The sequence below is a fragment of the Podarcis bocagei genome (genome assembly GCF_964188305.1).
Source record: "Podarcis bocagei genome assembly, chromosome: 7".
NCBI classification, from domain to species: domain Eukaryota; kingdom Metazoa; phylum Chordata; class Lepidosauria; order Squamata; family Lacertidae; genus Podarcis; species Podarcis bocagei.
In genome coordinates, this window is record NC_138132.1 from 75,403,902 (window position 1) to 75,418,407 (window position 14,506).

The 14,506-nt window shown below is 43.7% G+C and overlaps 1 protein-coding gene across 2 annotated transcripts in view; it reads right to left on the minus strand.

The window, feature by feature from the left end:
- The window catches only part of LOC308591024 (tyrosine-protein phosphatase non-receptor type 11-like), a 64,230-nt gene that overhangs the window by 19,562 nt on the left and 30,162 nt on the right, over positions 1-14,506 (minus strand). For both annotated transcript variants that reach the window (XM_081201545.1, XM_081201546.1), the window contains exon 2: positions 5,833-5,955. In XM_081201545.1, the coding sequence (XP_081057671.1) occupies positions 5,833-5,955 (123 nt within the window). The remainder of the gene's footprint in view (positions 1-5,832; positions 5,956-14,506) is intronic.

Here is a 14,506-nt window from a genome sequence, read left to right on the forward strand (position 1 = left end):
CTACATTTCCACATCTGTTTGTGAACTTTGTTTTTTTTGGGGGGGGGGTTAGAATCATGAAAATTGATCAGCATTTTAGGGCTCATTTTGCACTGCCTAATATACATATTTTTGCAAGGTGGTTTCCTGTGATATAAAGCATTTTTCCATGTTATTTTCACCAATATATGCATTTATTATATGCACCCTTGACCCCCGTATATGCATTTTTGCACACGCTACTTGCCTACAGTCCCCAGCATGGTTTAATTACCAGCCCCCCTTCCCAGGGAAACCTAGTATTGTGAAGGGAACAGAGGTTTCCTAACCGTTCTTGGCACCCTTAATGAACTACAGCTCCCATAATTCTTTGGGGGGAAACGTAACTGTTCCAAGTGACATCGTGATGCTTGAGAGGTACAGTGTGAATGTGGCTTTGGGTTCAAAACTCCACCAAGCCCTGAAGATTATGTGTCACTCGTTGTCACTCTACCAAAAAGGGTTCTTGTGTGGAAAAATGGGGTGGGGTGGGGGAGGAAAAGAGGGGTCTAAAAATGAGCTAACAACTGATTGTAACACCTGTTTGCAAAACAAACCCGTGAAGCAAGAGGCTTCCTTGGGCAGGGGGCAGAGTGGTAGGTTGGCATTCAGGTGCAAATCTTCACTGGGCCTTGAAGCTCTTTGAGAAGGAGAAGGAGAAGAAGAGTTTGGATTTGATATCCTGCTTTATCACTACCCGAAGGAGGCTCAAAGCGGCTAACATTCTCCTTTCTCTTCCTCCCTCACAACAAACACTCTGTGAGGTGAGTGGGGCTGAGAGACTTCAGAGAAGTGTGACTAGCCCAAGGTCACCCAGCAGCTGCATGTGGAGGAGCGGAGACGCAAACCTGGTTCACCAGATTACGAGTCTACCGCTCTTAAACCACTACACCACACTGGCTCTCTCTTTCTCTCTCTCTTGAGGAACTCTGGCCAGTCTCTCTCTCTCTCTCTCTCTCTCTCTCTCTCTCTCTCTCTCTCTCTCTCTCTACATGCACACTTGTTGTAAAGACAAATTTGGTATGTGTGGGGTAGAATCACACACGCTGCTCTGAGATTCCTGGATCAAGTGCCAGCACCAGGGACTTCCCCGTTGATGCCGACAGGGCCTTTTCAGTGATGGCTCCCCGGTTGTGGAATGCCCTTCATTAACCTTCAGAAGGAAATGCATTCCTGCTCCCCTTGGCAGAACAACCCTGTTCCTGGCAACCCCAAGATCACTGGACGGAAGAACGTTTCTGACCATAACTGCTTTTAGACGTTTGCAATAGTTTTTTTTGTAGAATGCTTTCATTTGTTTTAGAATGCTTTCTTTTTTAAAATTGTGTATCTGTTTGCCGCTCTGGGCTTCCAGGGGAGGAAGGGAAGGATATAAATTCAATAAATAATAACTAAATCAAAAGTGGGATAAACATCAGCATCAGAATATCTGCACAGCCAGGAGGGTCAGAAACCGATGCAAGGTTTTGTTTGGTTTTGCTTAATGTGCATTTTTTTTGGTTTTTAAATAGTATTGGCATTGGCACTATGAATAAAGACTCTGAATAAAGGTCTAATTCAGTATAATAAGGCAGTTTCCCGTGTTCCTAAATGAGCCCAGCTCTTAGGGGAGAGTCCCCTGCTGCCAATCTTACTGGAGTCCCACAACTGGGAGTGACCAAACTCACTGGCCCACCAAGCTTTTTAGAAGCAGACAACCCCTCCCGGACTGAACTCATCCATCAGGCGTCTGGAGGCCTAAAGGGGCCAGCTCAGCAGGCAGGCAGGCAGCCTCTTAAGTGCCTTTAAATGCAATTAGCCTCCCTCCTCTTAGGAAAGCCAGGGAGGGGAGAAAAGGGCAGAAAGGGTCCCCAATGGGACTGCGCTGGTGCTCTCAGCACTGCTAATAGCCAAATGGGATTAACCCGTTCTGTGCTGGGAAGAAGAAGACGACAGAAAGTTCTCACAAACCACTGTTTTCATCCTAACTGGTTTGATGAAGTTTTTTTTAAAAACGGGAAGCATATAAGGGGTGTCCAGCATCCCTCTGAGGTATCAGAGACCAGTGTCTTTCTTTGCATTATTATTGTCAGTGTTAAAGCTTTTTAATGATACAAAAACTAATCTATATAAAAACAAAAGCAGAAAAAGAAGAGAGAGAGAGAGATAGTAGCATGCATGGGGGGGGGAAGAAAAAATCAGAAAAGAAAGAAAAAGAAAAGTGGGAGGGAAGGAAGGAAGGAAGGAAGGAAGGAAGGAAGGAAGGATGGAAGGAAGGAAAAGAAAGAAAGAAAGAAAGAAAGAAAGAAAGGAAGGAAGGAAGGAAGGAAGGAAGGAAGGAAGGAAGGAAGGAAGGGAGGGAGGGAGGGAGGGCTTCCAATTCTTCATCTGTCAGTTACATACAAAGGATTATTCGAAACATTTGCTCCACAGTAAGATTCTACTTTCCAGAAACCAGTATTTTTTCAATCTTCAAACCCAAATATCACAAGTTTGCGGACCAGGGTCTCTCCCAGATGCCAGGGACTGGACTGGGGACCGTCTGCCTGCAAAGGACTGAAACTATGGAACTCACCACCACAGGAGGCAGTGATGGCACCCCAGCTTGAATGGCTTTATAAGCAGATTCTCTCAGGGAGGAGAGTGCCACTGATGGCTGCAAGCCACGATGGCTCTGCATTGAAACCACAAGGGCTTGTGTGCTCAAACCCTGTTTGTGGGTTTTCCCACAGGCATCTGGTCGGCCACTATGAGAACAGGATGCTGGGCTAGAGGAGCCATTGGACGGATCCAGCAACCTCATCTTTCATCCTGGCATCTCGTATGCTCATTGACACGATTGCTCCTGCGTGATCCTGGAGCATTACTGAGCTGTGAATGAATGTGGTAAAAGCAAGGGAAATGTTTTTAAATGGGCAGGCTATGCTAACACCTGGAAAAAAGTGTGCAGTTCTAAAACTTGGGTTGGGGGTGGGGAATAAAGGAGGAAATTACACACAATCCTTTGCAAATGACCAGGCCACCACACAAATGCTTCTCTGCCAGAACCGCCTACATCTAAACGGCCAACAATGCTTCCGTGGAGTCACGCTCAATTTGTTTGATGCCAAAATCGCTTCTGCACAAAGAAGGGACACCTGTGGCCTCGCCACAGAGGCAGCTATTGAGCGAAGGCGGCAGGGTCCCTCTCCAAACCAGCAGCTGGATTAAATAATTACATGAAAACGGCTGCGGCTGCAAATTTCGCTTCGCGGGAGAAGAACCTCCGTCGCCCTCAGATCCGTCTTGGCGCGGTTTTAGAAAGGAAGACGGCTCTCTTTCCCTCTCTGAAGCACACAGCTGCAGCTGCTAATTACCTCAAAAGCTCTCCAAGATATGAAAGCTGAACCGGCAAGAGTGCCGGGATGGGGTGCCCTTGCCCGCCGATCGGCAATAAATCCGTGCTGCCCTCAAAAATGCACACAGGTGTCTCTATCACTACCGTGTTTGACGGAGGCCAAAACTGTTCCTTGTAAGATTCACAGTGGAGGGGGGTGGGAAATGTGTTCAGATGCTGGTTGGAGCTCAAGACAGAGAGGGGAGCGGTAAAGAAGACTGCAGGGACCCGAGTTCATATCCCGCCCAACCTAACCTACCTCGCAGGATCGTCGCGAGGAGAGAGAAGAAGAAGAAGAGTTTGGATTTGATATCCCGCTTTATCACTACCCGAAGGAGTCTCAAAGCGGCTAACATTCTCCTTTCCCTTCCTCCCCCACTCTGTGAAGTGAGTGGGGCTGAGAGACTTCAGAGAAGTGTGACTGGCCCAAGGTCACCCAGCAGCTGCATGTGGAGGAGCGGAGACGCGAACCCGGTTCCCCAGATTACGAGTCTACCACTTTTAACCACTACACCACACTGGCTCCCCAGAGAAGTCTAGGAATAAAAGTTCCACAGAATTGGCTGCTAGGTAGCAGAACAGACATCATAGAGGCAGGAGATGCAGAGATATGCCTGCTCTGCGCAGGATCCAGAGCAGCACCTGATGGAGAACGTAGGTATCTGGGGGTGTTAATGCTGCGAGTACTTCCATCCTAGGCTTAGGCTGTATCTATGTGTAACTAAAACCGTATGTCCTACTACAGGCACCAGAATCTCCACTGGTCCATTCAAAGGAAACCAAACTCTGGGATAGCACTGCAACTTTTGGAGTCTTTCAATACTTGGAGCTTTCGGGGGGGGGGGTGACAACAACAAAAATATTCCTGCACCTGCTTAGAGTGTAAGCAAATAGGGGCCACTTTCACAAAGGGAAATTTCTGTAGCCATGTGACAATGTGCAAGAGGAGGCGGAAACACTATTATCTAGCAGTATCTCCTCCCCACTCCCCCTGAAACAATCTGCATTATAGCTGCAGCCAAGAAGACGAGACCCGCTCTCAGAAAACATCCCCCGTTTTCCATGCTAATGGAGCTCCTTTTCCTTGGCGCTTGCGTTTCCCCGAAGGCTGGCTTGCGGCCCAAACACCTCTTACAGAAATGCACAGAGCACCAATTCCTGCTCCTTAAATTATTTACCGAGATCCAGCTACAGCTGTAAGTGGATGAGCTTATTCCCTGCCCTCTCCCCCCCCCCCGCCCCCAGCAGCTAAACATTCAGAGGTTTGGAAAGATCAAGAGGGGTTTTTCCAAGCCGGCGGACTCTACCCTGAGATCACCGGATGGTTTGGCAGCAGCCCTGAGGAAGCTGGCCAACTTGCAGCTGCAAGAACACTAGCATCCCATTCAGAGTGTGCCTCTGAGCATGAGCAGAGCGCCTCATCTCTCGCACAAGAGTTCTTTTTCACCTGATCAAAGCAGTTTCGTTTTGCAGGACCCAAGTGCAATTGCCCTCTCTTTCTCCTGCAACTTTCAAACAAAGCAAAACTGGTATTCAGATGTATTTCTGCCTCTGACCATGGAGGCAGAACATCGCCTGTCCTGGCTAGCAGTCACCGATATCCTTCCCCTCTCTTAATTTGTCTAGTCCTTTTTGAAAGCAACCCAAGCTGGTAGCCTGGGGAGGTGAGACACCAGTTGGTTATCATTGGTCTACACCAATTTTTCCCAAACATGGGTCTCTAGCTGTTTGGGGACTACAAATCCCATCATCCCTAGCTGAGGGGTGATGGGATTTGTAGTCCCAAAACAGCTGGAGACCCAAGTTTGGGAAACATTGGTCTACACTGACCAGCAAAGTCTCTCCAGAATTTCAGCCCTGCCTGGTTTCATCTTCTGCATGCAGAGTAGCAGCTCTGCTATTGGTCTTTCCATCCTTCTTGGGGGTGAGAGGAAAAAGTCTGACTGTCTGATGTGTACTGAGTGTGAGGGCACAGAAAATGTTTTGATGTTGCATAATAATAATAATAACTAATAATAATTTATTATTTATACTCTGCCCATCTGTCTGGGCTTCCCCAGCCACTCTGGGCGGCTTCCAACAAAATATTAAAATACAGTAATGCATCAAACATTAAAAGCTTCCCTAAACAGGGCTGCCTTCAGATGTCTTCTAAAAATCTGGTAGTTGTTGTTCTCTTTGACATCTGGTGGGAGGGCGTTCCACAGGGCGGGTGCCACTACCAAGAAGGCCCTCTGCCTTGTTCCCTGTAACTTGGGCTTCTTGTAGTGAGGGAACCGCCAGAAGGCCCTCCGAGCTGGACCTCAGCGTCCAGGCTGAATGATTGGGGTGGAGACACACCGTCAGATTCGTTAGGATTCGTTCCACTCAGAATTTGTTCTGCTGAGAACATGGCACCATGCTATTGGTTCCAAGCTGGCCCATCCACCCCAAAGTTGTTGGTTTTGAACATTTCATACCTGACGGACAAGGTGAAGTCTCCCGGGTTGCTTTTACTAGGCCGGGCTAAAAAACTCCCATGGACTCCTCGGGTTAACAGCAACTTCTCCGCTTCAATGCCATTGATGTTTGGGTGAAACCACCTGGGGGGGGGGAGGAAAAAGCAGAAGAGAATCACAGCATTAATAAAAGGATGACGCAGAGCATTCTTCCAGGATTAAGGGATGGATACACACTTAAGAAGAGTCCTGCTGGATTAGGTCAAAGGATCCTGTTCTTACAGTTGCCAACCAACAACAGCAACTCTCCCTTCTTGCAATTCCCAGGAACTGGTACTGGGCAGTATCCTGCCTCTGAAGCTGGCATACAACATAGCCATCGTGGCCAGTAGCCACCAACAAGCCCTTATCCTCCATGAATTTATCAACCCCACTTTTAAAGCCATCCAAATAGAATATAAGAAATTGGACGAGGTCAAAAGTTCTACCTAATCTAGCATGCTGTTCCCACAGTGGCCTGCTAGATAACTATGAGAAGCTGGCAAACAGGACAGCAAATATCCCCACTTGTGGTTTTTTTCATTTAAAAAAAAAATGGGAATGGAAAGTTAAGACTCCTTGCACCTGTAACAATCGCACCTGAGCGTTCTCAGTGGAAAGCTTTCGGAAGTCCCTCTAGGTTGGTATCTGGGCAGAGACTTAAGAGTCTCTGTGTGCATCGGATGAAACCAGGTCATTGTGGCGGTGGCTCATTGATATCAAATGTGATGAGCTCACGGGTGGGTCTACGTCCTCTGGGCTTCCCCTAGGCAGATGCAGCCTTAATATAGATCCCACAAATGATTATTTTGCATAGCTCTGCGGCACCTGTGGCTGGCATTGGCTTGGTTCCCCTCCCACGCCCTGCCTCCAAAACCCATTTGCTGATTGTTCTATTTCAGAACGCAATAAAATAAGGAGAGCTCTATGTGGTGGGAATGTAAAATTGTTTTTAAAAAACTTTTGGGAAATGATATACAACGAACTGAAAAAAAAATGTTTAAAATAACATTTTAAGCCTTTTTGCTAGGCATTTCAGGTCAAGAACTGCCGAAAGAAAAATGGAAAATATTTATGTATGCTACAACAGTGGCAAGAATCTTATTAGCTCAAGGGTGGAAGAAAGAAGAAGTACCAATGAAAGAACAATGTCAAGAAAAATTGAGGAACTATGCAGAATTAGCAAAGTTAACAGATAAACTGCATGAAAAGGACAACAGAGACTTTAAAAATGAATGGGAATCTTTCACAATTTATTTACAAAAACAACATAAAGAATTGGACTCATTGGCAGGTTTTGAATAAACACCCACAGTTTTATTTAATTAAAACATGGAGGAAGATAATGTAATGACATTTTGTGTATATTAAGATGCAGAAGATAACAATTTTTGTAAGAAACCAGAGAGGGAAGATGAGGGAAGTCACCGGAGGGGGGGTGAAAAATGTAAAATTGGACAACTGTTATTTGTAATTTGTTATAAAAGAGGAAATTTAATAAAAGATTATTATTATTATTTTAAAAAGGAGAGCTCTGCTGGATCAGGCCATCTAGGCCAGCATCCTGTTCTCACAGTGGCCGTCCATAAGCCTGCAAGATGAATCTGAGCGCAACTCTCCCCACTTGTGATTCCCAAGAAGTGCCGTTCAGAGGAATATTTACTCCGAATGGTGGTAGAACATGGGCCTTCACAGGTAGTAGCCATTCATTGCCTTATCTGTCACAAATTTATTTCAGCCTCTTTTAAAGCCAGCCAACTTGGTGGCTTAACTCTACTTCTTGTGGGAGTGAGTTCCAGAGGAAACTAGGGGAATTGTTATCCATTCCCTTAAAGAAGGGGGGTGGTTTGCAGTCAAACAACATCTAGAGCAGGCATAGGCAAACGCGGCCCGCCAGCTGTTTTGGGACTACAACTCCCATCATCCCTAGCTAACAGGACCAGTGGTCAGGGATGATGGGAGTTGTGGTCCCAAAACATCTGGAGGGCCAAGTTTGCCTATGCCTGACTCACAGCACCCATATAGGCTCATTGCTCATGGCAGCTGGAGATATGGGAGCTGTTGTCTCAAGAGACACAGGTTCCTACGGAGTACAGAGCAGGGCTGATTCCAAGTTTGATGGGCTCTTTGCTACCTCTGTGTTACCCCCCCCCTCCCATAGACTCACCTGACAGTGGTGGGCAGCGTCAGTACTCTGAATGAGCCACCATTTTAATTTGCCATAATACCCACAGAGCAACTCTGTCTCAGGGCAATGTAGGAAATCAAGATGGCGGCACTCAGCTGCTGAGTCTTTTTTTTTTTTTAATAAATTTTTATTGGTTTTACAGCATTTTTAAGAAAAACAAACAAACACAAAACAAAACAAAACAAACATACAAAATAATTTCAAAGATATTTTCATAAACCTCTTTTCTTGGACTTCCCCTTACCCCCCCTCTCTGCATCCCAGTGTCCATATTTGAACTAGCAACTCCCAGTTGTTACTTTCTAGTCTCTGTCGTCTTAGTCCTCCTTTATTGTCTAACCTTGTATCCCTGTACCCTGTTACTTCTAGCAACCACAACATTTTAACATTCATTAAGTTTATAGTAGTCCTTAAGATAGCTTTTAAATTTTCTCCATTCTTCTTCTACCGTCTCTTTTCGTTGGTCACGGATTCTGCCTGTCATCTCGGCCAATGTCATATAGTCCATCACTTTCATCTGCCATTCTTCCAGAGTAGGTAAATCTTGTGTCTTCCAATACTTTGCGATGAGTATTCTTGCTGCTGTTGTGGCATACATAAAGAAATTTCTATCTTTCTTTGTCACCAATTGGCCGACAATGCCCAAGAGAAAGGCCTCTGGTTTTTTAGAAAATGTACATTTAAGTACCTTTTTCATTTCATTATAGATCATTTCCCAGAAGGCCTTTATCTTCGGGCATGTCCACCAAAGGTGATAAAAAGTACCTTCAGTCTCTTTACATTTCCAACATTTATTATCGGGCAAATGGTAGATTTTTGCCAGCTTGACTGGGGTCATGTACCACCTGTATACCATTTTCATAATGTTTTCCTTTAAGGCATTACATGCCGTAAATTTGATACCGGTGTTCCATAACCATTCCCAGTCATCTGACATAATGTTGTGTCCAACATCCTGCGCCCACTTAATCATAGCAGATTTAACTGTTTCATCCTGTGTGTTCCATTTCAACAGCAAGTTGTACATTCTAGATAAATTCTTAGTATTGGGTTCTAGCAATTCGGTCTCTAGTTTTGATTTCTCCACTTGGAAACCGATTTTCCTATCCTGTTTAAAAAATTCCATTATTTGGCGATATTGAAACCAATTTTCTACTTTGTGCTTCAATTTCTCCTGACTTTGTAGTTTAAACTTGTCTCCATCCTGTTCTAAAATTTCCCAATACTTCAGCCATCCAACCTCCATATTGAGTTTCTTCACTGCTTTAGCCTCCACTGGTGACACCCATCTAGGGGTTTTATTTTCCAATAAGTCTTTGTATCTTATCCAAACATTAAATAATGCTTTTCTAACAATGTGATTCTTAAAGGTACTGTTAACCTTGTCATACCAAAGATATGCATGCCAACCAAAAGCATTATTGAAGCCTTCCAGATCCAAGATGTCCGTGTTCTCGAGGAGCATCCATTCTTTCAGCCAGCAAAACGCTGCTGCCTCATAGTACAATTTTAGGTCCGGCAGGGCAAAGCCCCCTCTTTCTTTAGCGTCAGTCAATATTTTGAATTTAATTCGGGGCTTTTTGCCCTGCCAGACAAATTTCGAAATGTCTTTGTGCCACCTCTTAAAACATTCCATCTTGTCAAGAATCTGCAAGGTCTGAAACAAAAATAACATTCTAGGCAATACATTCATTTTAATTACTGCAATTCGGCCTAACATTGACAGTTTCAGATTTGACCATATTTCTAGATCTTTTTTAATCTCTGACCAACATTTTTCATAATTGTCCTTATACAAATTGACATTCTTAGGTGTTAAATAAACCCCTAGGTATTTGACTTTCTTAACCACTGTCAAACCTGTTTCCTCCTGAAATTTCTCCTTTTCCATATCTGTTAGGTTTTTCCCTAAGACTTTAGTTTTTTGCTTATTCAACTTAAATCCAGCCACCTGGCCAAATTGTTGAATTATTTCTAAAACCCTTTTCGTACTAGTGTTTGGCTCTTGCAAAGTCAATACTAGGTCATCTGCATACGCTCTTAACTTGTAATGTTTCGCTCCGACCTGCACACCTTTGACCTGCTGGTCATTTCTTATCATATTCAGCAACACCTCCAGAACCGAAATGAAAAGTAATGGGGAAATTGGGCACCCCTGCCGAGTTCCTTTTTCTATCTTAAGTTCCTCAGTCACAACATTATTTACAATCAGCTTAGCTTTTTGTTCGGAATATATTGCAGCCATACCATTCTCAAAACCCTGGCCTACCCCCATCCCATGAAGATTCTTCCTCATAAAACTCCAAGAGATATTATCAAAGGCTTTCTCCGCGTCCACAAAGATCAATACTGCTTTAGTGTTTATATTCACCTCCAGCTTTTCCAAAATGTCTATTACATTCCTTACATTGTCTGCTAGGTGTCTTTTAGGGAGAAAGCCTGCTTGGTCTTTATGAATCTTCTCCATCAAAACTCTTTTAAATCTTTTTGCCAAAATGTCTGCAAAAATTTTGTAATCCACATTGAGGAGTGATATCGGGCGGTAGTTCTTGAGTTGAGTCTTTTCAGTCTCTGACTTTGGTATGAGTGAAATATATGCCTCTTTCCACGATTCAGGTGCCCTTTTTCCCTCAAGAATCTCATTACAAACTTCTCTTAGTGGTTGAATCAACCATTCCTTCAGCGATTTGTAGTATCTAGAAGTCAGACCATCTGGTCCCGGAGATTTGCCCAGTTGCATATTCTGAATGGCAGCCTCTATCTCTTGTTCTGAGATTCTCTGGTTCAAGTCCATCTTACTTTGCTGAGAGATATTTTGTAATCCATATCTTCCAAGGAATTTGTCTATATCTTCTTCATTTTGCGGGCCTTGGGTGTAAAGTTTTTTGAAATAACTTAAAAAGCAATTTCTAATTTCATTAGGTTTAGATATGTTCTTTCCATCGACCTCTAGGCTTGTAACTGTATTTAGTTTCTGCCTTTTCTTCAATTGCCATGCCAAAAGTTTACCACATTTATTTGCTGATTCAAAAGTCTTTTGTTTCATTTGCTTTATCTTCCATTCAATCTCTTGGTTCATCAATTCCATATATTGAGTTTGATATAACTTAATCTCTCTTAAAATGTCCTGAGACTTTGGTTTTGTTCTTAGTTTCCTCTCTCCTTCCTTTATCATTTCCAAGATCTTCTCTTTTTTCTCATTTTGTTTTTTCCTCTTTATTGAATTTTGTTGGATCAAAAATCCTCTCATAACAGCTTTACTTGCGTCCCAGATCACTCTTTTCTCCACGTCAGTCCTCAAATTTATTTCAAAATAGTCTTTTAGGGTCTTTTGGGCCTTCGTGAGAATCTCCTTATCTCGAAAGAGGGTGTCATTCATTCTCCATCTAAATTGACCGGTTATTGTGAGTTTCATCTCCATCTTCACGGCGTTATGGTCGGAGCAGGTTTTTGGGCAGATTTCCACTTTCTTAATCTTTGGAGCCAATCCACTAGTAACCCAGATTTGGTCAATTCTGGTCCAGGTCATCATTGCTTGGGAGAAGAAGGTTCCCTCTCTCTCCAGAGGGTTCCTTGTTCTCCAAATGTCTATCAAGTCCATGTTTTCTGTCATTTCGAAAAAAGTCTTAGGGAGTCTCCCTTCTTTAGTGACTGTTAGTCTTTGTGCCTTGTCCATATTAGTGGAGACCACGCCATTCATGTCTCCCATGATTATCATGTTGTAATCCAGATAGTCCGTCAAAGTTTCATGAAGTCTCTTAAAGAAGTCAGATTTGCCTTCATTTGGTGCATAAATTCCAACAACTAAAAGTTTTTCTCCTTGTACTTGTATCTCCACAGCCAGATATCTCCCTTGTTCATCTTTGAATATCATTTTTGGAGCCCATTTCTCCTTCACATATATTACCACTCCTCTCTTCTTAACTTTGTCTGATGAAATAAATTCTTGTCCTAACCTTTTATTTGTGAGTAATCTCCTGTGGGCTCTAGTTATGTGAGTTTCTTGTAAACATATCAAATCCAATTGTTCTCTGTTCAAAATATGAAATACTTGTCTTCTCTTCAAAGGCCCATTCAGTCCATTACAATTCCAACTAAGGAATTGCAGAGCCATCTTGTTATTTTCTTAAGGCTCCTCCAACAGCTCCAAGTTGTTGCTCTTCTTCTGACGGTGGTGGTTTTTGTCCAAACGAGAGATTCAGGATATCCAGTGCTCTCCTCTGTTCTGCAAGTGCGTCCACAGTCCCCTTCTGTAGGTCCTCCTGATATCTTGCCAAAAATTTGTCTTTATCTTGAATTGTCTTTATTTTCACTTTCTTTGCCTTGTAGTCGAATGACAGTCCTTGTGGGAACTCCCACCTGAAGCGGATAAGATTTTTCTTTAACAAAAGAACCAGATCCTTGTAGAAGTTTCTTAAGTCCAAGATGTATTTTGGTATGTCTTTAAAGATCTGTACAGCTGAATTTCCAATTTGCAGGGCTTTTCCAAAGTGTAGTCCTAAAATTTTATCTCTTTCCTCCTTAGATCTGAGTGTGATCAAACAATCTCTTGGTGTCTTTCTATCTTGCTTTTTGCCCAGTCTAAAGGCAGTTGTAATTTTGAAATCGTCTTCCTCCAGGTCCCAACAATCCGCAAACTCCCGTGTCAAATATTCCACAAGGTTGTCACTTTCGTTCTCCGGAATCAGTCTTAATTTTAAATTTCTCTCTTTCCTCTGTAACTCCCACAAGGCCAAGGTTGCATCATGCTCATAGACCTTCTTGGCAAGTGGCTCTAATTTCTCCTGCGTCTCTCCAGCTGTGGCTTTGGCCTCTTCGGCAATTTGACGCGTGGTGGCGTTTTCCTCGACCAATTTGTTTATAGATTCTGTATTCTGGTTTAATCTTGTTGATATTTCTGTTAATTTTTGTGTGTTCTCTGAAGTCTGTTTTGTCAAAGACTCCAGAGTCTGGTTTATCTTAAGCAAAGCTTCTGTCACAGCTTCCATAGAAACGGCTGCTCCTTTGTCCTGTCCTGTTGTTCCAGCTAGTCCGGCTGTTACGCCTGAGATTGAACCTCTTTTCTTTGCTTGTTGCAGCTGCAGCTGTTGCTGTTGTTGTTGCTTGGTCTTGGCTCTTGTAGTTATCTCTTCTTGTGGCCCACTCATGTCAAGGTCAATTCCCACGGGATTTATTCTCCCTTGGAAAATTCCACTGTCTTAGGCCGTGCTGGACTTCACTTTATCCTCTAGAGGGAGCAAATCAAAATGGCCATAGAAGGAAATTTCCAAATACATGAACAAAGGAGACCATCCAAGATGTAGAAAGAAAGGAGATTAACCCAGTCAAAATCAATGTTACTAAAGTCTTATAGCTTCCAATTGCCACAGTTGCCCAGTATGCTGTTTATACTGTTTCTTCTTAAAATGTACAAAAGTCAGGCACTGTGGAAACTTTGTATCAAGGTGTCACTTCACAGGGAAAAGTCAGCTCAATGTACTAAAAAGGCAGACCGTTTCAGACTTTCAAATAGATGAGATAGCAGAGGTTTTTTCCTTCAAATAAGTCATGCAGTTAATGGTCAGATTCGCCTCCCCTCTGCCCTGCTTGCTAGAGGGGAGATCAAAGGTTTAAATGTCCGGTTTAGCTGATCAAAGGACGGATTTAAACGGATGCAGGTTTAGAGCTCCGTTGCTTTCACTTTCATGCGGTCGGGGGGAGGCAGACTTCCTTTGTTTAAATCTCCCCCGTTTTTAGCCCAATTTTTAAAATTGAAAAAGTCCCAGTTATTTTTCAGTTCTTACTCACGGGGAATCAGTCCGAATTTCTTTTCAGGAAGGAATCGGCGCTCTCCGCTTATGGCGACGCGGCTTCACTTCGCAGGCTGGGTAGCGACTCTCAGCACCGCGCTCACTCCCGATGTCGATCCGTAGCCTTTAAAAAGGCTCTTTCACGGTACCGGGGGGCGCGAAGGTGCCCACCGAGTCTCCTTGTTCTCAGGCTTCAGCGCCTGGGATTTTAGGGGTCCCCCGCTTGCCGTAGCGGGTAAGACCCGAACTTGCGAAGCAGTCCTTCTCCGGAGCTCGGAGGTAGGACCGCCATTAAGCGCTGGCACCGACCGGAAGGGCCCTCAGCTGCTGAGTCTTGGTTTAAAAAGGGGTCCAGGGTTGGGGTCAATAACAGTGGGTTGGGGTCGAGGATGCTAGGTGCTGACGCCAGGTCAGATATACAGTGTTAAGAGAGAAAAGCATGTCGGATGTGGCATTTTAGGGGCTGAAACTTAACTTTTGCAAATTTCTTCAGTGAGTGGTCTTAAAAATATGCTTTGGGGTATAAGGAATTCAAATCTGCTATTACTTTTGTGATTGGACAATATTTAGCTAAGTACGTCTACATTTGATGACATAAACTGCTTTCGGAAAATGGAATAATTTTAATTTTACCTTCTGATAATATCAGGTAATGCTAAATAATAAAAAAACAATAATA